General features: G+C 38.7%; 1 protein-coding gene across 4 annotated transcripts in view; it reads left to right on the plus strand.

The window, feature by feature from the left end:
* The window catches only part of Bdp1 (BDP1 general transcription factor IIIB subunit), an 89,684-nt gene extending 63,982 nt beyond the window's left edge, over positions 1-25,702 (plus strand). For all 4 annotated transcript variants that reach the window (XM_075976222.1, XM_075976224.1, XM_075976223.1 and 1 more), the window contains exons 31-39: positions 127-268; positions 457-640; positions 4,087-4,150; positions 4,641-4,827; positions 11,711-11,915; positions 16,018-16,054; positions 18,438-18,702; positions 20,309-20,558; positions 22,939-25,702. In XM_075976222.1, coding sequence (XP_075832337.1) covers positions 127-268; positions 457-640; positions 4,087-4,150; positions 4,641-4,827; positions 11,711-11,915; positions 16,018-16,054; positions 18,438-18,702; positions 20,309-20,558; positions 22,939-23,070 — 1,466 coding nt within the window. In that variant the 3' untranslated portion in view covers positions 23,071-25,702. The remainder of the gene's footprint in view (positions 1-126; positions 269-456; positions 641-4,086; positions 4,151-4,640; positions 4,828-11,710; positions 11,916-16,017; positions 16,055-18,437; positions 18,703-20,308; positions 20,559-22,938) is intronic.

Below are 25,702 nucleotides of genomic sequence, written 5' to 3' on the forward strand. Positions count from 1 at the left end.
AGTCCAGTTAGGGAAAATAGTTACCTGTGTTGGAGCGACACGGGCTTTAACAGTGTGCCACTACCACCTGGCAATTTTGAACTGTATCTTAAATGTATTTTTCTTGTTTTTTGTTTGTTTTTAAAGAGCCTGAGGAAAATGACTCCAAAGCAGTAGAATTAGAAGATAAAAGCCTTGAGCCAGCAGAAACGAAGGAGCAGAACCAATTGCCATGTGTCCATGATGTTGCAGTTACCAGTGTTTCTCAAGAAGCACTCCCGAGTGCAAGGTAAAAGGGCAGGAATACTGGCATTTAATTTATATTGTGCCTCAGCTTCTGCTGCAGGTAGTAGCTGGAAGAATTCTATTGTAGTAAACACTTTTAAAGCTTGAAAATATCACATTAAATGATAATACTTAGTCTTAAAAAATAATTTCATGTTTGGTTAGCTAATTTAAAATAATGTACTGAAACAGTTTCAGAAGTGAAGACCAAGAGGAGAACTTGGAAGAGGTTCAGATGTTGGGTACTGCAGTTGCTTCATCTGCGATCGGGATTCACACTCTTGATTCAGGTCAGGGTCTTGGTGAGAGTCCTCCTGAAGAGCCCATCACAGAAAACTCTAAAGGCAGCAGCATACTCATGCTTCCTGTGCCAGAGGTAAAGGAATCTAGAGTGTAATATGGGTAGTGGTTTCTCCATTTAGAAAAGCAGTTACATATAGTAAACTCTGTCCTATCCAGTTCAGTAGGCCTCTTATTAATATGTAAATTCAGCCTGATCTATGTAGAGGCTCAGACTTGTAATCCCAACTCTTAGGTAGAAACAGGAGTATTCAAGTTTCAAGGCAACCTGGGCTATGTAACAAGAGCTAGTTTAGCCTGAGTTACATAGCAAGACCTTATCTCATTTTCTAGCACTCTTTGGTTAGCCCCTTTCTGCTTCCTGCCAGCTCCTCACATCTGTGGTCCTAGTTTGACCTCGGCCAGAGTATACTGTGGGCAGTATGTGGTGACCCTTGCCTGTGCTGAGGGAAGAGGATCCCTGGAGCCCTGAAGCTTGAGGCTCTGTAAAAACCTGTCTCAAAGCCAGACGGTGGTGGCTCACGCCTTTAATCCCAGCACTCGGGAGGCAGAGGCAGGGGGATCTCTGTGAGTTCGAGGCCAGTCTGGTCTACAAGAGCTAGTTCCAGGACAGGCTCCAAAGCTACAGAGAAACCCTGTCTCAAAAAACAAAATAAAAACCTGTCTTAAAACCAAATAAAAAAACAGGACGTGGTAGAACTTGTGCTGTTTTTGGTGTCTTGACCCCTCTAAGACCATAGAGCAATGGTTCTCAACCTTCCCAATGCTGTGTGACCCTTTAGTACAGTTCCTCTTTTTGTGGTGACCCCAGCCATAAAATTTTTTCATTGCTACTTCATAATTGTAGTTTTGCTATTGTCATGACTTGTAAAATAAATATCTGATATGCGACTCCACGCATGCGTTCTACCCCCAATTGTTGTGATACAAGTTATTAGCCAGATTTGTTATAAAAGCTTGAGAAATTAATTTCTTATACCTTAGGTCTAGATCTCAAGAATTCATCCACAAAACAAATGTTTAACATGGCTGACACCGAGTCACTGGGATACAAAGCTTTGGAAACATGAGTGAATGAATGGATTGGCCTGTTTTGATAGGTGTTGTGATAGACGTTGGAACAAGACTCTTGTGTATCCTTCACTCCCAGTTTAATCTCTGGAAATGAGAGTCAGGAATTATTATTGTCTTTAAAAACTTTCTTGGATAGAAGAATGCTTAAGTTTTGAAGGAGAGAATAAATTAGCTTGTTAAAGGGAAAGGAACATTTTAAAAAATAGGTGTAGCATGCCTTTAATCCCAGCACTCAGTGTAGTAGGAGCTGCGGGCCTGCTTTTCATCCCGCCCGGCTCCCGCACAGCTAGCTTTACACCAGAAATAGCAACATACAAACTGTATTTTTTTAAACACTGGTTGGCCCATTATATCTAGCCTCTTCTAGGCTAATTCTCACATATTAATTTAGCCCATTTCTAATAATCTGTGTAACACCACTAGGTGCGCTTACCGGGAAAGATTCAGCATGTCTGACCTGGCGGCTTGCTTCATCGCATCTGCCTGGGAGAGGGGAGCATGGCCTCTGAGCTCACTTCCTCTTCCTCCCAGCATTCTGTTCTGTTTACTCCGCCTACCTATGTTTTAACCTATGAGGGCCAAGCAGTTTCTTTATTATAATTAACCAATGACCTTCCTCCATCAACTCAGGAGGCAGAGGAAGGCAGATCTTTGTAAGTTCAAAGCCACCCTGGTCTACAAGAGCTAGTTCCAGGACAGGCTCCAAAGCTACAGAGAAACCCTGTCTCAAAAAACAAACAAACGAAAAAAAAAAAAAACCAAAAAAACAAAACAAAAAGGGTATAGAACATTGTGATACGTTAAAGGAAGTAGAAAATAAGGAGTTTGTCTATAACCAACATTATGAGATTTCTGTTGCTTCCCAAGTTTTTAATTTTTTAAAATCTTTTTCTTTTGAAATAATTTCAGTCGAGTAAAGTTAAAAAAATCTTGTAAGAACTTCACATACTCTGTTTCTTTGGAGTCATTGTTAATTTCATTTTTTTGTTTGTTGATCTGGCTCTACATCATTGTAGATACTTTAATTGTGTGAGTGTGTGAGAGTGTGTGTGTATGTTTACACACATAGGCATGCATGCAGATAACCATGTTGCTTGCTGAGATGTCAGAACACAGTATTTGGGATTTTGCTATGATCTTCATACACACATAGTGTCCTATGATCTCCATACACACATAGTGTCCTATGATCTCCATACACACATATAGGTTCTGGGGATGGTGAACTCAGGTTAGCTGCTGAGCCATCTCCTCAGTGATTGATGGCTGGCAAGATGGCTCAGTGGGTAAGACACTTTCCACCAAACCTCAAGACCTGAGTTTAACTAAGACCCACGCAGAGAATGGGCTCCCTCAAGTCTTCCTCTGACCTTTACAAGTGCTCCCAACACACACACACACACACACACACACACACACACACACACACCATAAATAAGGGCTAGAGAGACAGCTCAGCAGTTAAGAATATGTACTCCTAAGGATCCAAGTTTGATTCCTAGTACCCATGTCAGTTGTCTCTGGCTTCTTAAGGGCACCCGTACACATAGCATATACAGATACAGAAGTAAAAATAAAAATCTTTTTTTTGTTTTAATTTAGAGAGTAATGAATGCTAATGCTCAACTATTTTTCTTCTTAGGAATTAATAGGTACAATAAGACTTGGTCTGTTTAAGAGTAAGTTACAAATATGAGTTGTAATCATAAATAATAGCTTTAATTAAAAAAGGTTGTGTCTCACAGAGAATGTCAGTGAGTGCTGCATTCATAATTAGTATGACCATACTGTACAATTTTAGGGCTAGATCAGTAGACAGGCAATGCTGTGTCATTCCTTTTGTGTGACATAATGTCATTTTGACCCATTAGTGGAAATACTTCTAATCACTTGGCTAGGATGCTATCAGTGAGATTTCTTGGTTATAAGGTTTGTTTGTTTTTTTCTCCTTTATGTTAGAAATTGATTGGTCTAGTGAGACCCAGCTCTTGTTACCCACTGTCTTTGGTATCTATTGACGACCCTTACTTACTTGAGTCGATTGTTGGCATTGTTGGTTTCAAAAATGAAATCCTGGAGATTTTTAACATTAGAGAATTGCAATCATATATTGGTAGTTTGTGGAAAACAGGAGGGACCTCAGTGGAGGCAAGGAAAGTAGTTTATCTCCATTGCAGTGTTACCTACTCAAGGGTCTGCTGCAATGGGAACATGGACCTCCACCCTGACACTTCAGAAATGATGGAATACTCACATCTGACAACTTAATTGGGATATTTAAAGCTTATGTAAGTCAGATGTTCATTGACACAACCAGAAGTCTTAAAAACACTTAAAATTGTACGTTTAAGATAAGCCTTTAAGTTGGGAGATACTGTCTTTTTACCATATGTCAAATTGTCAAATTTTCTCAAGCTCAGTATCTTTTCAATTTCTTTTAAATGACAGAGCGTACCATCTAATATTCTAGAAGTCCAACAAGAAAATATGATCAATCCTCAAGACGTAACAGGTATGAAGACTGCTTCCAGCAAGTATCATGGATAATGCACTGTGTATAAATTTATTTATTTATTCATTTATTTATTTATTTTTGGGGACAGGGTTTCTCTGTGTAGTCCTGGAGCTTGCTATGTAGACCAGGCTTGCCTCGAACTCACAGAAATACTCCTGCCTCTCCTCCTCTCAGTGCTAGCATTAAAGGTGTGTTCCACTACATCTTGCTTTCATGTAACTATGGAAAAGCACAATATAGACTTAATAATAAGCCATTGGCAATGGCAGTCATAAAATATGCGTGAAGTTTACCCATTTTATTAAAAATTATAAATGCTTCCCACAAAATATCCTGTCTATAATTTTGGGGTAGGGGGTTGGAGGATGTATTTAATTTTTTTATTTAGGTTTGGCATTGTAAGTCATGAGACTCTTTTTAGAGATGAAATAATGATTTTTGTCTACCTATTGGTTTGGCTTTTCATTCCTGTTTTTTAACTTTACAGTGAATCTATTTGCTAATCCAGAGCAAGATGGAGAAGATGAACAAGCATTCATTTTAACTTTGGTGGAAATCCCAACTAATACAACAGAAGGATTTACTGATGCCTCCATGCAGTTAATGCCAAGCTCTCTACTGCCAGCACCTATATTGGTCAAATCTGGAAACACAGTAGAAAGAGGTGACCACAGGTAAAACAAAACAAAACAACAAAACAAAAGAGCTAAACTGTTTTCCCAGAAGGAAAGGCACATCATGAATCAAGTATTGAACAAGTGAACTATACACTGCCGTTTCTTTTTATAAAATCACAACTATTAATTTGTTAATGCCTCTCATTGTGCCATTTCCATGTATACATGTAGTGTTTGGACCTTGTCTGTTCTCTGTTCCACCCTCTTCCACTTTCTGGACTGCTCCTCTCTCTCTTTTTGTGCCCTAAAGTCCTGCTGCTCTTGTGAGATTCTTTGTTTGTGGTTTTTTGTTTGTTTGTTTTTAATGTCTACATATGAGAGAAAATGTGATTGTTTTTCTGTTTATGGATTATTTCACATAGCACAATATTCTAGTTCTGTTCATTGTCTTGTTAGTAATAAATTTCAGTTTTCCTTTTAGTTGAATAAAAGGTGTGTGTGTGTGTGTGTGTGTGTGTGTGTGTGTGGTATGTTCCCAAACATTTTCTCTATGTACTCATCTGTTGATGGGCACTTAGTCTGATGCCTTAGTTTCTATAACTTGACTGCCATTAATAGTATCACAAAAAGCCTGGGTGTTTCTTTTATGTGCTGACTTCATTTCCTTCAGTTCTGTGTATATGTGGATCATGAGGTAGATGATCCTATCTTTATAATTTTCCCCCCCACTTTAAGAGTTTATTAAGAGAGAGAAAGACGTGCGCAAGCCTGAGGAAGTTGGTGCAGGGAGACAGGGAGAGAGAGAGGGAGAGGAAGGCAATAGTTATCTCTTCAGAAGGGGGATAGAAAGAGAAGGCCTATCTTCAGATTTTTGAGGAACCTCCATCCTGTTTTCTGTAATGACTGCTCTGATTTTATATTCAGTGATATACAAGGGTTTCTTCTTTCACATCATTGCCAGCATTTTTACTTTTTGTTTTGTTTTGTTTAATATTAGCTATTTAGACTGGAATAAGGTAGAATTTTGATATAACTGATATTGCATTATTTAAAAGTTTATTGAATAATTGTGCTTTTGAGAATTTGAGATCAGTTGTCCATTTTTAATTTAGTTTTAATTAGTGTATTGGTTGTATAAAGAAAGGGTTTTGTTCCAGCATGTCCATATGTGCATTTGTATGGGTCTGCCATTGTAGCCTGGCTTTGCTTAGCTCTCAGTCTTTTTCCTCAGCCTCCTGAGTACGGGGATTATAGGTGTATAATACATACTGCCTTTTAAAAAATTCTGTGTGTGGACTGGCAAGATAACACAGCAGGTAAAGCCACTTGTTTACTTGCCTCGTGACCTGAGTTTGCGCCCCAGAATCCACATGGTGGAAGAGAGAAAGAACTCTTACAAGTTGTTCTCTGAACTCGAACATATGCTGTGCACACTGTGTCTTCCCCAGCACACAAATTAGTTTTAAAAAATTATTTTTATGTTTTTGTATTAATCTTTTTTTAAATTTGCTTTGAAATGTTTTTAATTTTTTTCCTTTTTTATTTATTTTATTTTATTATTATTATTACAAATTTTCACCTCCTCACTTCCTCCCATTTGCGTCCCCCTCCTACTCCCTCTCCAGTCCAAAGAGCAGTCAGGGTTCCCTGCCCTGAGGTAAGTCCAAGGACCTCCCCCTCCATCCAGGTCTAGGAAGGTGAGGATCCAAACGGACTAGGTTCCCACAAAGCCAGTACATGGAATAGAATCAAAACCCAGTGCCATTGTCCTTGGCTTCTCAGTCAGCACTCATCTTATTGCGATAAAGAGCTGCAAACAATTTCCTGCTTTTTTGATTTCTGTAGGTTCTTTCTACTCTGTCTCTTTCTTTTCAGAAGCTCTATAATTTGGTTTAATTCCATTTGTTCATTGACTTTTTACTTCCCAAGCTATTGGAGCAGGATGTTTATCTTGTGTTTCTAATATTTTCAAGGTTCCAAGTCTGAGGTTAAGATTTTTGATTCATTTGGAGGTTTCTGTGTGTGTGCACGCACATGCAGGATGAGACAAAGTGTCTAGGTTTTTTTGTTTGTTTGGTTTGATTTTTGAGAGTTTTTATTTTGGTTTGTTCTTAGATTTATTGTATATGTATGAGTATTTTGCTTGCATGTATGTATATGTACCATGTATATGCATCTGATTCCCTTGGGGGCTGGAAAGAGGGCAACTGATCCCCTGGAATGGGAGTTATCAGGTGGTTGTTTATGAACTACAGTATGGAAGCTGAGGACTGAACCGGGATTTTCTGCAAGAGCAACAAGTGCTTTTAACTGCAGAGCTATCTCTCCAGCCCCAGTGATTCTAGTTTTAAATCTATATGTGGGCATAAGTTTTCCCAGCACTATTTATTTAAGAAGCTGTCTATTCTACAGCTGTAGAACCTGTGCTAAGAATTAGCTATAGATATATGGGTTTGTTTGTTTGTTTATTTATTCTGTTCTTTTGACCTGTATTTCTTTTTTATGCTACTGTCCTGCTGTTTCTGTTACTGTGGTTCTTTTGATATATTTTGAAATAGGTATTTTGATACTTAATGCATTGCTTCATTTTCTCAGGATTGCTTTGGCTGTTCAGACTTTCTACTTCTGTCTGAATTTTTGTATTGTATTTTGTAGTTCTATGGAGAATGAATGCCTTTAATATTCTGTAAAGAATTACATTGACTTTTGATGTGGGATGCCCCTCTGTATACTGTGAATATGTTTTATTACCATTGATTAATAAAGAGGCTGATTTGGCATATGGCAGAACAGAATCTAGTTAGACTGGAAATCCAAACAAAGATACAGGGGAAAAAGAAGGCGGAGTCTAGGAGATGCGAGCAGCTACTAGAGAAGTAAGATGTGAGGTAATGCCACAAGAATGTGGCAATACATAGATTAATAGAAATGGGTTAATTTAAGATGTAAAAGCTAGTTAGTGATAAGCCTGAGCCATTGGACAAACAGTTTGTAATGAATATTAAGCCTCAGAGTAGTTATTTGGGAACTAGCAGGAGGGAGAGAAACCTTGCTGTGACTAAACAGTGTGATCAAAAGCGGCTTGGAGCGAGGAAAGGGTTTCTTTTTTACCTTCCAAATGACACGCAAATCCATGAAGTGTTCCGTATTTTTGAAAATGTGGTACATTTACACAATGGAGTACTGCACAGCAGAAAAAAATAATGACATCTTGAGTTTTGTAGGAAAATGGATGGAGCTAGAAAATATTATTTTGAGTGAGGTACCCAAACACAGAAAGATAATTATCACATGTACTCACTCATAGGTGGTTTTTAAACACAAAGCAAAGAAAACTAGCCTATAAACCACAATCCCAGAGAACTTAGACAACAATGAGGACCCTAAGAGAGATTTACATAGATCTAATCTACATGGGAAATAGAAAAAGACAAGATCTCCTGAGTAAATTGGGAGCATGGGGACCTTGGGGGAGGGTTGAACCGGGTAAGGGAGAGACAGGGTGGGGAGTAGAGAAAAATGTAGAGTTCAATAAAAATCAATTAAAAAAACCAAATTATAGTCCATCATTGAGGGAAGTCAGAACTGGAGGAAGGGACAGAAGGGGAGGCCATGGAGGAATGCTGCTTACTGGCTTGCTTGGTTTGCTTTCTCCAGGGACACTGGCCCAGAGCTGGTACCATCCCTGTGGCCCGGGCCCTCCATTATCAATCATTAATCAAGAAAATGTTCCACAGACTTGCCTACAGGCCAGTGTTTGTGAGTTATTGTCTCCATTGAGGTTCCACTTTCCAGGTGACTCTGACTTGTGTCAAGTTGACAAAAATCTAACTAGGATAATTGCTTTAACCAGTTCAGCTGATGTAGCAATTTTAACTTCCCTGATCTATGAACCTGGGTGGTCATTTCATCTCATAGTGTCTTCAAATTCTTCAGTGTTTGTCATTTCAATCACTAAAGTCTTTTACTTGCTGTGGGATTTTTGTTTTGTTTTTAAGGCTCTTATGAATAGGATTCTTTTCCTGGTTTCATTCTCAATGAGTTTTTTATTATTATTATTATATAGAAATATTGTTTTTTGTTGTTTTGTGTTTTTTTGTTTTTGTTTTGATTTTAGTTTTTTCAAGACAGGGTTTCTCTGTAGCTTTGGAGCCTGACCTAGAACTAGCTCTTGTAGACCAGGCTGGCCTCGAACTCACAGAGATCCGCCTACCTCTGCCCCCTGAGTGCTGGAATTAAAAGCATGTGCCACCAGCGCCCAGCTGACTTTTGTATATTTTTATATCCTGCCTTGTTGCATTTATTTACCTGTTCTAAGAGTCTTTGGGTAGAATATTTAGGGTTTTCTATGTGTAGAATCACTTAGGAATAATTTGACTTCCTTTCCTTTTTCTGTCTTTTTCATCTCTTTTAATTGTTAAAACTAGAATTTCAAGTATTATATTAATCAGAGTGGAAATCTCTAGCTTATTTCTGATCTTAGATTAAATGCTTTCATTTTTGTTCCATTTGTTATCTGAATTTGTCACATATGGCCTTTATTGTGTTGTAATACCATCTTTCCATATATACTTATTGAAGAGTTTTTAACATGGAGGTATGTTGAATTTTATCAGAGACTTCATTCTTCATCTATTGAGATCATTATGTGATGTTTATTCTTGATTGTATTTTAAGCTCAGCTATAGATTTGTATATGTTAAGTCATCCTCACTCTTTGGGATGAAATCAACTCTATATGATATATGATCTTTTTAAGATACTCTTTTTTTTTTATCTGAGTAAACATAGATTAAGGAAAAGTGAGAAAGACCTCAAGAGAATGTGAGGAATTACAAGGGAGGAATGCTTATTTAATTATTTCTACAAATATTTAATTGAAGATTTCCACATTGTATTCAGCAAGAATGTTGTTGATCCATAGCTGTTTTTACTCTGTCATCAGGTTTTGTAAGGCAATTTGAGTAATTTACTCATGGAGTAAATTTGAAAGAGTTTTGTTGATTTTCTTTAAGTGTGGTAAAATTTGGTAGTGAATTCTTCTGGTTCTGAGCTCTTTATTGAGTGACTTTTTATTACTACTTCAATTTTAATTCTGTAGTGATTATTACTCAGTTTAGTTTTTTTCCCCCTTTCCAATATACTCTTGTTTCAGTTTTGGTCATAAATACCAGACATTTATGAATTTATTTTCGAGTTTCCAGTTTATTGGCTTATGGTTTTCAAAGTATTAATGATCCTTTTTATTTCAATGGTACTGTAATATCTATCCCCTTGTCACCATTTTGGGGGCAATGTTCTCTGTTTTAATAGGTTAACCGTCTGTCTAAGGCTAGTTTATTTCATTCTTTCTTCCTATTTTCTTAAACTTCCTATCTATCAAGTTTGGATTCAGTTACTGCCTTTTTAAAGCTTTGATTGCTCACTATATCTTGATGTTTTTCTTTTGTGTGTAGCCTGTGTGCATGGAGGCCAGAATACAGCTTTGGATGCCACCTTGGTTTTGAGACAGTCTGTTAGTGGCCTGGACCTCACTAGATGGGCCAGTCTGGCTTGTTAAGAAGCTGCAGAGGTCAGCCTGTGTCCACCTCCCTGACTGTGGAACACGTGGCATGTCACCATGCCCAGCTTTTGTTAATGTGTGTTCTGGACACAGACCTCATGTTTTTACGGCAACTTCTCTACCAGTCCTGCTTTCGCCCCAGCCTCATTTGTCTTTCCAATGTTAGTGTAGCTGTCTTAGCTATAAACTTCCTACTTAGCACAGCTTTTCTGTGTGGGATCTGGTGTTACAGATGGTTGTCAACTGCCATGTGGCCGCTGGAAACTAAATCTGGGTCTTCAAGAACAGGTCCTCTTTCTTCTTTATCTTTTAGTTTTTGGTTTTTCGAGACAGGGTTTCTCTGCGAAATAGCCCTGGCTGTCCTGAAAGTCACTTTGTAGACCAGTCTGGCCTCAAACTCAGAGATCCTCCTGAGTTACTTTGCTTCCTGAGTACTGGGCTTAAAGGTGTGTGCCACCACTGCCCAGCTCTTCTTTCTCCTCCTTCTCCTCTTCCCTTTTTTTGTTGTTGTTTTGTTTTTGTTTTTTAGACAGAATCTATGTAGCCCCTGCTGTCCCAGAACTCTTTATGTAGATCAGCTGACCTCAAACTCAGCAGAGATCCACTTGCTTCTGCCTCCTGAGTGCTAGGATTAAAGGAGCTTACCATTACACCCAGCCAAGAAATAAGAACTCTTAACTGCTGAGCCATTTCTCATCCCTTACTCCGTATTTTTCTTCAGACAGGCGTCTCCCTGTTTTAGTTAGACTGGCTAGCCGATCTCTCACTGCCCCTTCCCCTGTCAGTCAGTCAGTCTGTGAGGTCCCAGGCACACAGTGCTGCCCTGGCTTTCATGTGGGTCTGAAGGTCTGAACTCAGGTTCTCATTCTCATAGCAGCGCTTGCTGACCGGGCATTTCTCATATCCTTTGAGTAGAAGGATTTTTATTTGCATTTGTGATTTCTTTAATCAAACTTCTGTGTGGGTGTTTTGTTAAATGGCGCTGTGTATAAATCTATTTGATCTTACTGAAACTTTATGTATTTGTGAGTAGGTATTTTGTCTGTCTGATTGATTGACTGATCTATATTGTTGAGAGTTGTATATGGGAAGATACTGTAACATATTGGGGCCTATATTTTTCTTTCCGTGTCAATGTTCTTTGCTTTTTAAAATTTAGTACTGTGGCATTCACATTATATATATTCCTTAGATTTAATTCAGTATTGTTGAATTGTGTGAGCCTTTAGGTATGAGTGCATCCCGAACTGCTATTTTTGCTGCTGGGACCATTGTTTACTAGCTTGTATTTCTGATCCTCAGGACTCTCATTGCAATAGTTACTTCATAAAGTAGCTTCTGATTCATTGGTTTTTTTATGTGTTGTTTTTTGTGCAGTGAGAGTTTACAAACAACTTCAGTTGTTCAAGATGCCATATGCTTGTCTCCTTCTGGAAGTGGTGATTCTGAAAAGCCTCCTCCTAAGGTGGATCTTATATCTAGGAAGAGAATTCACTGCAGTCCTGATGAAAACATTCTTGTACCTCCTGCCAAAAAGTCCTCAATTTCTCCGGGAGTTGATGGTCAAGAGTGTGCCTCTGAGGTGAGATTATTAAGCAAGTGCCTTGGCTATATTGTCAAGAATCTGTTTATTCTTCACATCTATCCCAGAACTTTTACACATATGTACGTATGTACACACACACACGCGCGCGCATGCACACACACACACACACACACACACACACACACACACACACGCATGCTCACACGTGTGCACACATATGGACGGACTGACGAACAGATGAAAAAATATTTCTGATACTTCTCATCATTAGTATTCCAGCTGAAGGTAGTTTGGGGTGACCATTTTTAACCAGTTCAAAAAATAATTGATGAACATTAATCAGGAAACTTACAATGACTGAAAATAAGGCCAATAATTTCATGTCAATCAGGATCTTCACTCTGCCACCCACTTAGTAACAGTGGGCAGTAGAGTAACAACTTCATACTCTGGATTCAGAGTTTTCTGATGCATGAAAAATAATAGTAATTTTTTTTTTTCGAGACAGGGTTTCTCTGTGGCTTTGGAGCCTGTCCTGGAACTAGCTCTTGTAGACCAGGCTGGTCTCGAACTCACAGAGATCCTCCTGCCTCTGCCTCCTGAGTGCTGGGATTAAAGGCGTGCACCACCACCGCCCGGCAATAGTAATATTTTCTTCATCATGTGTTAACCTTTCCTTTGCTCTCGGGAATACAACCAGATCTTCTGAGCCCTATATGTTCCGTTCTGTCTTCTGAGCCCTATATGTTCCGTTCTGTCTTCTGAGCCCTATATGTTCCGTTCTGTCTTCTGAGCTCTATATGTTCCATTCTGTCTTCTGAGCTCTATATGTTCCGTTCTGTCTTCTGAGCCCTATATGTTCCGTTCTGTCTTCTGAGCCCTATATGTTCCTGTCTGTCTTCTGAGCCCTATATGTTCCATTCTGTCTTCTGAGCCCTATGTGTTCCTGTCTGTCTTCTGAGCTCTATATGTTCCGTTCTCTCTTCTGAGCCCTATGTGTTCCTGTCTGTCTTCTGAGCCCTATGTGTTCCTGTCTGTCTTCTGAGCCCTATATGTTCCTGTCTGTCTTCTGAGCCCTATGTGTTCCTGTCTGTCTTCTGAGCCCTATATGTTCCGTTCTCTCTTCTGAGCCCTATGTGTTCCATTCTGTCTTCTGAGCCCTATATGTTCCGTTCTGTCTTCTGAGCTCTATATGTTCCGTTCTCTCTTCTGAGCCCTATGTGTTCCTGTCTGTCTTCTGAGCCCTATATGTTCCTGTCTGTCTTCTGAGCTCTATATGTTCCGTTCTCTCTTCTGAGCCCTATGTGTTCCTGTCTGTCTTCTGAGCCCTATATGTTCCTGTCTGTCTTCTGAGCCCTATGTGTTCCTGTCTGTCTTCTGAGCCCTATATGTTCCTGTCTGTCTTCTGAGCCCTATGTGTTCCTGTCTGTCTTCTGAGCCCTATGTGTTCCTGTCTGTCTTCTGAGCCCTATGTGTTCCGCTGTCTGGTGGCATTCTGTACTAGTCTCGATCTCACTTGCTAGCCACATTACATTGACTTTCAGTTCCTCAACTGCTCTGTAATCCTTCACATCCTGATACATTTCGTTGGTTGTCCCATCTGTATGGAGCATTTCCTTAGGAAACATCACTGATTTAGCTCAGTCATTGCTACCTCAGGGAGTCCAGTCAGACCTCAGAGATGCAGTCCCTATTCACTGTTAGTTTCCTAGTACCCTTTTGTTTTTGTTATGTTTCTGATATTCATAATTAGTTACTTTACTGTGAGAAGTCAATTTAAAATATGTTCTCCAAAAAAAAAGTTGAAGGACAACAGTTGTTGGTAGTAGACAAAGTATCACTGTTACTTAATCTGATAGGAAAGTTTTGTATTCCATATTCTTAATTTTTCGTGTTTATTGGTAAAATTAAGCATCTTTCCATGTGCTTAAGAATTACTTATTTCTGTTTCTTTTGTTGTGAAACAGCTTCTATATTCTTATTTATTTATTTACTTATTTACATACCACTCCTAGTTCCCCCCTCTCCTCTCTTCCCATTCTCCCCACCCCATCCATCCACTCCTTACTGAGGCAGGATCAAGTGCTCCTCCCCTCCCTCCTAGGCTGACAAGGTATCTCTCCATAGAGAATGGGCTCCACAAAGTCACTTCATGCATTAGGGTTAGGTCCTGGTCCCACTGCCAGTGACTCCACATACTGCCCAAGCCACACCATTGTCGCCTGCTTTCAGGGGGCTTAGTTTGGTCCTAAGTAGGTACCCCAGTTGTCAGTGAGCTCCCACTAGCTCGGATCAGCTGCTTCTGTGATTTCCCCACTGTGGTCTTGACACTCCTTCTTTTCTTCAGTGGTACTCTGGTAGCTCAGCCCAGTGGTTAGTTGTGGATCTCTGCATCTGCTTCCATCTCTTTGTGGAAGAGGGTTCTAGCTTCTCTGGAGTTGTGGACTACAAACTGGTTATCCTTTGCTTTATGTTTGATATCCACTTATGAGTAAGTACAGTAATGTTTGTCTTTCTGGGTCTGGGTTAACTATTCAGAATAGTTTTTTTTCTAGTTCTATCCATTTGCCTGCAAATTTCAAGATGTCTTTTTTTTCTTATTACTGCTGAATAGTGCGCTATTGTGTAAATGAACTACATTTTCTTTATCTGCTCTTTGACCGATGAGCATCTAGGTTGTTTCCAGGTTCTGGTTGGCTATTACAATAAAACTGCTATGAACCTCGTTGAGCAAATATTCTTGTGTTGTGCTTGTGCCTCCTTTGGGTATATGCCCAAAAATTGTGTTGCTGGGTCTTGAGGTAGATTGATGTTGTCCTCTTGTTTAGTGGTTGCTGCCTTTTAAGCTACAGCTATCCTAGTCAGCAACTGCAACAAGAGCCGCAGCCTGAAGAAATTCCCAGTCTAGGCTTATTGGTAAGCACCAGGGCGATGAGTGACTTGTCTTCAAAGGGGTGATTAATATTCCTGAGGATAATAACACCAGAGATTGTCTTTTGACCACCCATTACTCCTCTCCATTGACTTAAAATTGTAAAATGCAAATGAAAAATACACAATGCTATTAATATATTAAGAAAATATGTATGGGGCTGAAGACTTGGCTCATCAGTTAAAAAGCACTGTTGCTCTAGCAGAGGACCTGGATTTGATTCCCAGCACCCACATGGCGGTTCACTACTCTGTGACTCCTGTCCCAATGGCTCCGATCCCTCTACTGACCTCACATTGTGCAGAGACACACATGCAGACAAGACATTAAGATACATAAGAATAATAAGATTTAAAAAAAAAAAAAGAAAAATGCCTGCTAGCCTTATTTGTCAATATATTTTATAAGCTTTTATTTTATAAATTTTGTTTTAACAATAAAATATTGTATATACAAAGTTTCTCTCTGTCTTTTTCTTTTATTTTGAGGCTGGACTCAATTCAGAATTACTTTGCCTCTGCCTTCCAGGTTGGGATTCTAGATAAGCACTGCCACAGCCAACTTTCTCCTGCACTGTTCTAGCCCAAAGTAGCCATAGTGTACACTTTGTGTGCTTGAATCCAGGAATTTGAAATCAGCCTGGGCAGCATTGCAAAACCCTTAGTCTTTTTTTACTTTCCCCCTAAAGTATGAATAGCTCTGTGAATGAGGATAATTTTCTTCTTTTGAATTATATAACTTTGTAAAGTTATGAAGTAGACTTTTATCATATTGATTCATTTTTACATTTCTGAAATGGACTACTAATTGACCATGATGTAGTATTTTGTTAATTGGCTTTTTAAAGGTGTTTGAGTTGAAGGGCCAGAGATGCACCTCAGTGGTAGTGCCTTGCTTAGCTTGTGTGCGACCATGACTTGGATACTCATGAAACATGGAAAGTTATTTCATTTGATATCCTCTCTCTCTCAAGATTTGGCAGTTGGTATCAATATTATTATGCCTGAGATAAAAGACATTTGACAACTTTTATTTTTCTACTGTGCTCTAGAGCAGTTTAATATCAGCAATGCACCGTTTTTGCAAATGTTTAATTGGTGGTATAATTCTGACTCAAGAGCTTTCATTATAGCATGATGGAGGGGATAGAATCTTAATTTTACTTAATAAGTTGAGTTCTAAAACTTTGTATATTTTCTTGAACAGGTATGTTCAAAGGAATTCAATGTTTTTGAGAAAACAGGTGAGATCAATTTAAATATGACTTTATTTTTGCTAAGTACCACTGATTATTTCTGATGCATCTTGAGCTTGAAATAAATCCTCACTCATTTTTATCTAATATCTCAAACCACTGACTCTCTCTTTTGAAACTTACTCTCTAATATTGCACTACCAATAATTTTTTAAAAGTTTTTTAAGAGCCATACCTTGTGTAAAAATAGGTATCTAACAAACCTCAGATACACTAAATTTGAAGAGGAATAATATCATTTCAAAATCCCTCATCTATGCTTGATTTCTGAAGTGTTTTTTTTACATTACACTCCCGGTATTTCAGATTTATAGTAAGGTCTTTGATATATTTTAAATTGAGTTGTTTAAGCCGGGCGGTGGTGGCACACGCCTTTAATCCCAGCACTCAGGAGGCAGAGGCAGGCAGATCTCTGGGTGTTCGAGGCCAGCCTGGTCTACAAGAGCTAGTTCCAGGACAGGAACCAAAGCTACAGAGAAACCCTGTCTCGAAAATCAAAAAAAAAAAAAAAAAAGCATAAATTGAGTTGTTTTTTTTTTTAGATTTATTTATTATGTATGCTACATTTCTTCCGTGTATGCTTGCATTTCAGAAGAGGGCACCAGATCTCATTACAGATGGTTGTGAGCCACCATGTGGTTTCTGGGAATTGAACTCAGGACCTCTGGAAGAAGAGTCAGTGCTCTTAACCTCTGAGCCATCTCTCCAGCCCTTAAATTGAGTTTTATACAGAAGAGATAGCTAATTAGCTTCATTCTGAATGAGAGTAACCAGCATGCACAGTGAAGTTTCTCAGCACTTCATTGAAGAGACTAGGCTCTCTTTTCTTCATTGTCTTAGTTCCTTTGTTGAAAATCAGGTGGCTGGCCGGGCAGTGGTGGCGCACGCCTTTAATCCCAGCACTCGGGAGGCAGAGGCAGGCGGATCTTTGTGAGTTCGAGACCAGCCTGGTCTACAAGAGCTAGTTCCAGGACAGGCTCCAAAACCACAGAGAAACCCTGTCTCGAAAAACCAAAAAAAAAAAAAAAAAAAATCAGGTGGCTGTAGTTGCATATTTATTACTTTTCCTTTATTCTACTGAATTACATATTTATATCTACATACATACATGCTATTTCTGTTACTACAGTTCTATGTTATATTTTGTTATTATCTTTGGGAGAGAGCTGTTCTGGTCTATTGTTAATGCTTTCTCACTATGGTTTTAATTTGATTCACTTTGTGATTTTCAACACTTTTATTTGTGTTCTATTCTTTGCCTGTCCCTGCTCTCCCCTACCTCTATTCTCATCTCTCAAAATCTGGTTACATCCATGTTGCTAAGTCTTCTCTGGGTCCTGAATTGATTACTTTATTTATTTACATGTTTGTGTCTTTGAAATCATTGATCATTTTTACTAGTAGACTTGAGTTCTTCGTCCTGCATTTTCCTAGTTCTGGTGCTGACTTGCCTTTTAATGGTTTTTGTGTTGCAGTTTGCCAATTTGCACATTGGTGGGACAGATAATTCTGGGTTCTATTTGTTTTGTTTTTTAAGACAGTATTTCATTGTCTATTCTTAGCTGTTCTTGAACTTCTGGCAGTCTTTTTGCCTTCGCCTCCCACCTGCTGGGATTCTGGGCATGTATAACCACACCCAGAGATACAAGATGTAGCCCTGGTTGGCCTGGAACTCACTGTGTTCAGTAGGTTGGCTGACTTCACAGAGATGGGCCTCTGCCTCCTAAGTGTTGGCCTTGGTTCCTTGTTTTTGTTGCTTAGTCTTTCTATTATTGCATGCTTTCCAGCTGTCCTATGTTCTCTTTTTTGCTTGCTCGTGCCCTCGCTTGTTTTCTCCTTGGGGTATTCCATACTTTCTTTTCCTGACTTGTCAATTCTGGTGTAACACATAGACTGTTGTTGGTCTACTGTTTTGGCAGCCTCCAGTTCCCCAAATCATTTTTCTTTTCTTTTTTTAATATAGGGTCTCACTCTATAGGACAGGCTGGCCTAGAACTCCCTGTATATCCCAGGCTGGCCTAAAACTTATGCAACAGTCTTTTTTTTCTTTTTTTAAATTTTCGAGACAGGGTTTCTCCATAGCTTTTGGTTCCTGTCCTGGAACTAGCTCTTGTAGACCAGGCTGGCCTCGAACGCAACAGTCTTTTTATATTAGCCTTTTGAGTGCTGGGATTACAGGCTTAAACCAGCATGCCCTACTTCAACTGGTAATTCCTTGTAGTCTACTCCACTGATATAATACAGATTGTTTTTGCTGAGCTAGGTTTATAGAACACCATGAATACCTCAGATACTCCTATTTAATTGACTTTTAAAATAATTCAATATGCTCTCTTTCTCTCTCCTCTCTTTTTTTTTTCTGTCTTTGAAGAAGAGTCTTGCATGGGACAAGGCATTTTCCCTACTTCAGAGAGCACACATACAGCTCCTAAACCTCAAAAGGAATACAGTGAACCAACTTCTCAGAATGTAGGATCGAGATCTCCTGATGAAATAAAAGATTCCTGTGTGGAAAAGACCATGACTCAGTTGCCTCAGGATGAGATGGTGTCTGATAAAGAAGAGAAGACTGGTCCTGTTTCCAGTTCAGAACAAAGGGATAGCATGACGTCATCCTCAAAACCTCCTCTGACCAGGTATTGTTACAAATTCTTTAGTGACTTTCTGTCCCCAGGTGAGTATGTGACATGCATAACAGAGATGAAACCCAGAGCCTAGTACTTTTATAGATGTAGCCTCTATCAGTTATATGTCTATGAGGCAACATAGAGTTGGTGTCCAGTTGCTCTGGAAGTTGTTTTATTCAATTTCCAAATACTATGTCATTTTTTCCCCTTAGGCTTGTAGTATTGGTTTTCTGTAGGGTCATACCTACTGCTACCACCTTGTTTCTTTAGGGTAATTGGTAATAACAGGCTTTAACCTGGTAAGTGGAAGACAACAGGCACTAGCTTCCACTAAGGGGAGAAGACATGAATGTCTTTAAAAGGCTATGTCAAGCTGGGCTGTGGTAGCTAACTTCTTTAATTCCAGCACTTGGGGGGACAGCAAAGGCATCTTGGGGAGACAACTCAAAAGGATTTTTGAGTTGAGGCCAGCCTAGTCTAGGGCTTCATAAAGAAATCCTATTTAGCCAGGCAGTGGTCACTTACACTTTTCATCCCAGCATTTGGGGGCGGAGGGGGCAGAGGCAAGCAGATCTATATAAGTTCAAGGACAGCCTGGTCTATAGAACAAGTTCCAGAACAGGTTCCAAAGCTACACAGAAACCCTGTCTCAAAAACGAACAGAAAAAGAGACCCTGTTCAAAAAGGGCTTTTTCATCTATTACTATTTTTGTTATTATCTTTAAATGCAGAAAGTAGAACTCATTAATATCTTTTCTAACCTTTAGGGTTTACTGAAATTAGAAAATAGTAAGAAAGTACTACCAGGTTTAAAACAAGTTGAGAAGCAAAAGGGAGGGCAGAGTAATAAACTTTTATCAGAAAAGCTCCTACAGGATCTACTTAGGCTGCAGGGCCATGTGGTTTCTACCGCAGCTGTCCTACTTCGTTTGCAGCACAGAGAGGCTGTGCCGTGAACACTGCACACCCTAAAACTTACAGTCAGAGTGCTTTTGCACTGTAGACACTGCATACCCTAAAACTTACAGTCAGAGTGCTTTTGCACTGTAGACACTGCATACCCTAAAACTTACAGTCAGAGTGCTTTTGCACTGTAGACGTCATTTGATCGGGCTGCACTTGTTTCAAGTTCTGAGTTCGATTTGTAATAGCGCCCCAGGTGACCCGTATGCACTAAAGCTTGGGCAGCCTTGCCCTTGTTGTAGATAGACATCATAGCACAGTGTCATTAGTACTCAGTACAGTACACCTCTTTAGCATTAATGCAAATAAAGTTACACTAAGACCGTGTCTTTTCTTTGTTTTAGTTCTTTTTGTTTGTTTTTGTTTTTTTTGAGACAGGGTCTCTGTGTAGCCCTGGCTGTCCTGGAACTCACTCTGCCTCTGCCTTCTGAGTGCTGTGCACCATTACATAGGAGTGTGCTTCGCTGAGTGTGCTAACACATGCGTGTAGCATCACAGGACTCGGAGGCTGAGTCCGGAACATCCTGACTGCATAGATAGAGAGACCTTCTATGAGAGAGAGAGAGAGAGAGAGAGAGAGAGAGAGAGAGAGAGAGAGAGAGAGAGTGTTTTTGTACATACTTGTTGAATATCTCTGTATTTTCATTTCTAGACCTGGCAGAAGACCTTTGGGATTTTTGTCTTTAATATGTCCAAAAAATAGTTTGGACTCTGATGAAGCGACTCAAACCCATAGTAAGAAGCGCCTAAAGCCTCATATACCTGCATTACGACGAAATTTGAAAAAACCTAATCTACTTAATACAAGCCAGAAAAAAAGTGAACAATCTTCTTCTGATCCCCTCCCATCTCCAAGTATTACTGATCCTCAGTCTGATGATACTGGAAAGTCAGCAGCTCAGGTATGTGAGAGCTGTTGTATTCTATATGTCATCTCAACTAGGGAAAATGTAGCAATTTATTTTCAGTTGCAGGTCAGAAATTATTTCAGTATAACTTCCATTTACTACGAAAATGCAGCTAATTTAGTGTAAGCTATTGAACAAGCCATCGATGGTATACTTAATTGTCATTCCTTCAAATCAAAGACTCTGCTGACCTATAGAAGCAAAATGAAGTACTATTTGTAGTTTTATTTGTCTTAGGAGGAATGTTCTGGCACATAAAAATTCAAAGAAGCATAATTGTAGAATGTGTATGCCATTTCTGTGCATTCTGCAGCTGTCTAAGGGCAGGGACCAGCCAGCCCCCTACAGTGCTGAGGATTTAACTTGGGGCTTCATGCGCTCTAGGAACATACTACCAGTGAGCATTTGTCTAAATAGAAACAATAACAGAACCCCCGTATGTCTTAGACCTTCGTTAAATACAGTGCAGCTTTCAGTCTCACTCCCTTTCTCACAGTTTCCATTTGTGAGACATACCACAATAAATGAATGAATGAATGAATGAATGAATGAATGAATGAATGAATAAATAAATAAATAAATAAATACATTCGCCTTTCCCCCAGTTTTCCTCAGTGCTAACAACATTTTGCAAAATGCTGTTCCAACTCTGGCAGTGGCCCAGTGACAGTCCAGAGCAGCTGCCAAGCCCCTTGTGTTGTCCATCGATGCATACGGGCCTGCTTCCTCCTCCACTCCCTTAACCGTCTGTTCATTGAGTCTGTCATCTCAGAAATGTTGCATACATTGTATTACACATTTCAGATTAGGTTCCCTCACCAACAGAGCTTCCTAAATATCCATTCAGATAGTTTTGTATATTAGTAATTTGTTGATTTTTCTGGCTTACCTGGAGATTATGCTGTTTCTGTCTATCTCTGAATCAGTAGCTTGTTACTTTTTGTTGCAAAATAGTGGTGTGGTGTGAATGTATTACAGTGTGTTTTTGTTCTTCTGTTTTTATTTGAATGAGGTTTTTAACATTAGCCTGGAACTCACTCTGTAGACCAAGCTATCTTTGAACTCAGAGATCTGTCTGCCTGCTGGGATTAAAGACTCAGTCTTTTTTTTTTTTCCCTTTAAATGTCCTTCTCTATAGAAAGACATCTAGTTGTTTTAAGTTTCTTACTTTTGTGAGCAGAGGTGATGTGAACACTTCATGTTTGTATACATATAAACATTTTTATTTTTTAGTGGTAAATGTCTGAAAGTATCCTTATTGTTGATGTTTTTGTTTTGTTTTCTTCCTTCCTTTCTTTTTTCTTTTCTTTTTTGAGACAAAAATCTCAAGAATGAAGCTTAATGAAGCTCTTGATTAAGTCTTCTGAGTGTGGGAATTACATGCTTGTGCCACCACACGCTGGCCTGTCTGTAATGACTGTATGGCTTTTCATTATTGGGTTGTACTACTTAGTAATACCAATTTTTTATTAGGCATTTAGGATGTTCCTAATTATGTTCCATGTCAAACAGCACGGTAATTGCTGTCCTATAAGTAAATTCTGTTCATCTGTAACCCTAATAGATAGTGGTAGAACAGTGTAGAGTACGGCTATCCAGTGAGTTCTACAAATACCTGTTCTATTAAGAGACACAGTTGTAAATGCTTTGCCAAAAGGAATGATAAACGGTTGTTCTTTTGATAGATACTACCTGCTCTGTCTCTATAGGGACCACGCCTGTTACCATGCTATCAGTTGTACACTTCCAATGTACTCTCTGCCCCCACCTTGTACACACACCTTTGTTTTTTGGATTGAGGTCATGATCTTGGTTTGTAGCCCAATATGGCTTTTAGCTAGAATCCCAGGATTTAAGATTATAGAAGTGTACCACCATGCCAGGTCATTCTCCTTAGCCTTTATGAGCAGATAGTCTTACTGTGTGAGTTTTAACTTCTATGTGAGTCATTCATACTGTTTTCTAGGTATTTGACTTGTCTCATTTAAGATTTATAGAGATGTTAAGAATAGTAAGAGAAGGGTGTATTTGGTGATAAAGGCTGTAGTTTTTTCTATATGCCATGTATGTTTTTATTTTGTTTATTTTTGCTTTTACCAGGCAGACATTTTTTAGTTTTTTTTTTTTTATTTCATGTGCATTCATGATTTTTGCCTGCATGTATGTCTGTATGAGGAACTGGAGTTACAGGCAATTGTGAACTGCCAGGTGGGTGCTGGGAATTGAACCTGGGTCCTCTGGAAGATGGGCTAGGGATTGAGCCCAGGGCTTCAGACCAGCTAGGCAGGCATTCACTGTACCACTGCTCTACAGATGCAGTCCTCACTGGCAGTGTATACACACTGTATTACATTTAGTTCTCCTCTCTTCCTAGGTTTCTTCTGATCAGCCATCGCTAAAAGAGAAATGTAAAAGTGGGCCAAAACAGGCATGTGAGGAGGAGGCCACCACAGTCTCGGAGTTCGTCTTCAATGACATCTTCATTGAAGTGGATGAAACAGAATAAAGCCCTCTTCTGGGATCTTCCTTTCTTCCTTTCTTTCTATTTTTGTAATAAGTGTGAAATTTCCAGAGTCACCGATGTCAGCAAAACAGTGTTGAGAAAAGCACCACTGCCTGTTTTTATTTAGGTCAATTTCGAATATTTATTAAGCTTAATTTAAAGCTTTTATAATCAGTGGAAACCATTTCATTCTGAAATACCAAGCAATTAAGACTGCTCTCTCTGACAGACATTTTAACTTGTTTACATTTGACTCGCCCTGTGCTGAGCACAGCTGGACTTGTGGACTGCGTGGATACGCGTCTGTATAAATCATAGCGCTGACATACTTGGAGCTTGATTGTATTTAACATTAGTGACTGTCTTCTGTAAATGTGGTTTTGTTTCAGTTGGTGTGTGTGTATGGTTTTTTTTCCTTTTTGTTTTGGAGGGTGATGAAGGTCTGTTTATTTGCCTATAAGTATATGAAAGCAAGTTGTGAAACTCCACTTTGGTATGGTAAAGGTAAAACTTTTCTATTATTAGCTATTTGACTGAAAAATGTGTATTTTTCTAATTCATGGTGATGTAACATTAGTTCTAATTGAAGATCTAGTATTTAAACTTGCTATTTATAAAGATTGAACATCAAAGAGATTATTTATTTTTAAATTTTTTTATTTAAAAGCATATCCCGATTTAATTATTTTCACTTATCAGATGTGGGCAAAGAAGGCATTAACAAATAATTTGTCTCCTTTTCCTCTTTACTTTTAAAGCTATTTTAAAATGTCATAATTAAAAATGTTTAGGTGGTGTCTGTATTTTGAATACTTTTCTCATACTTTATTTAGTACATTGAATTTATACTGTGAATTTTTTTTTGCTTTTCTTATTTCTTCTATTATCTCAGGATTTTTGTTGGAAGAAAAAAACTTAATGTTAAGAAACATGTTGTATAAAACAATCTTCTACACACACACACACACCTTAAAAAAAAAAAGAAGAAAACAGTGATAGATTTTTCCCCTACTAAATTCTGCTTGCAGGATGTGTAGGCTTTTAACCACAGAACATGATTCTTCTGCTAAAGCAGAAAATACGACAGGAAAACTTTGCAAAGCCGTGATCGTCATCATTATGAACTTAGGTTTTTTTTTTTAATTTTGAGACTTAGTGATTTATATAAGTGTCTTAATTCTCTTAACAGATTTTCCTTGTTTCAAATTAATCTGAAAGACCAAATTTATTGATTTTTATTAGAAAAATCTCATAGCTCAGTACATTAACTCAGTAGTTAGAAACTGTAGACCAAGGGGTCCTAGTGGCAGCTGTGTGGCCCTGCTGGTTCAGGAGGAGCAGGAACGTGCCTGGGCTATTACTTCGGCGACATGTCTTCGGCTATAGCTCCGAGCTCCCCTCTCCCGCTATAAACAGGGTTGTGTGTCCCAGACTAGCCCTGGACTGTAGATGATGGTGTTGTTCAGTGTGGTCCTCCAGTCTCCACTCCCAGAGCTGGGTTACAGGAGTGCAGCACCATGTGCATCTTAATGCCGTGCTGGAGTAGAGCCACGGCTTCCCACAAGAGCGCTGCCAGCTGAGCGTCCTGAAGGTGCTGATGTCTCTGCTTAGGAGTTATTTGTCATAGACGTTGTAAAATGTGCCTATGATTTAGAAAACTGTGTTGAGTGGATTATGAAATGATCAGTACTTCAATTGGAAAAGTATTTTCACATCTAGCTAAGTTTCATCTTTATATATTGATAAAATGATGACCACTTTTCAAGTTAAGTGAAAAAGAAAGTTTTCACTTTGGCTTTCTAGCCTAAGCGGGAAAGGCTAGTAGGGCTCAGTGAGTCTAGAGTGAAGCTAGTCCATTGAAACCTACCGTGAGCATATTTCTCATTCTGTGTCTTAGGGTAAAATGTATGATTTAACATCTTGATTATAAAGGAAGATCTATAAATTAGATGGAAATTCTCATGTGACTAATGTCACAAAATCATGGGTTAATTCACAGTGCTATTTCAATGCCGTTTGTAAATTTAAAAGTTTCTGTTTTGTAAAGGTTTTTTTTTTTTTCTTAATGTTACTTGGGTTAGATCACCGCAACTAAACTATTATTTATCCCTGTATAATATTTATTTTTTTAACATCTGTCTCTTGTTCGTCTGTAAAACTGATTTTATGGAAGATGTAATTTATTGTATAAATAGTACAAGGGCGTTCGTTGTATAGAGAATCAAGTCAGTCACAAATTGTCCAGCTGTTACAGCCTCAAAACAGATGTTGGGAAGAGAAACACAATCAGTGTACTTAGCTTTAAGGCAGAAAGATCCCTGGTGGTGTAAACATGCTTCCAGGAATTTGTTATAAATCTGACTTTTTTCCTCCTGAACACTTAACATCTAAGCAGGTGGCCAGTCATGGTTTAAAAGTCTAATTGCTGATAAATGATTAAGGCATAGATAAAAAAAATGAACATCCACTGTTTACCACCATATTCTAAATGCAGGTGACCATGTATACTGCCTTGCTTGAAGGAGTTTTTGATAAAAGAAACAATATCTGTCATTTGTAAATTTTCTTGTTCTAAAGAAAGCAGTTATGTTCTGTTGATAAAAATTATGTAAATAAAAAGTTATTTTATATCATT

The sequence above is a fragment of the Microtus pennsylvanicus genome, chromosome 6 (assembly GCF_037038515.1).
Source record: "Microtus pennsylvanicus isolate mMicPen1 chromosome 6, mMicPen1.hap1, whole genome shotgun sequence".
Lineage (NCBI taxonomy): Eukaryota > Metazoa > Chordata > Mammalia > Rodentia > Cricetidae > Microtus > Microtus pennsylvanicus.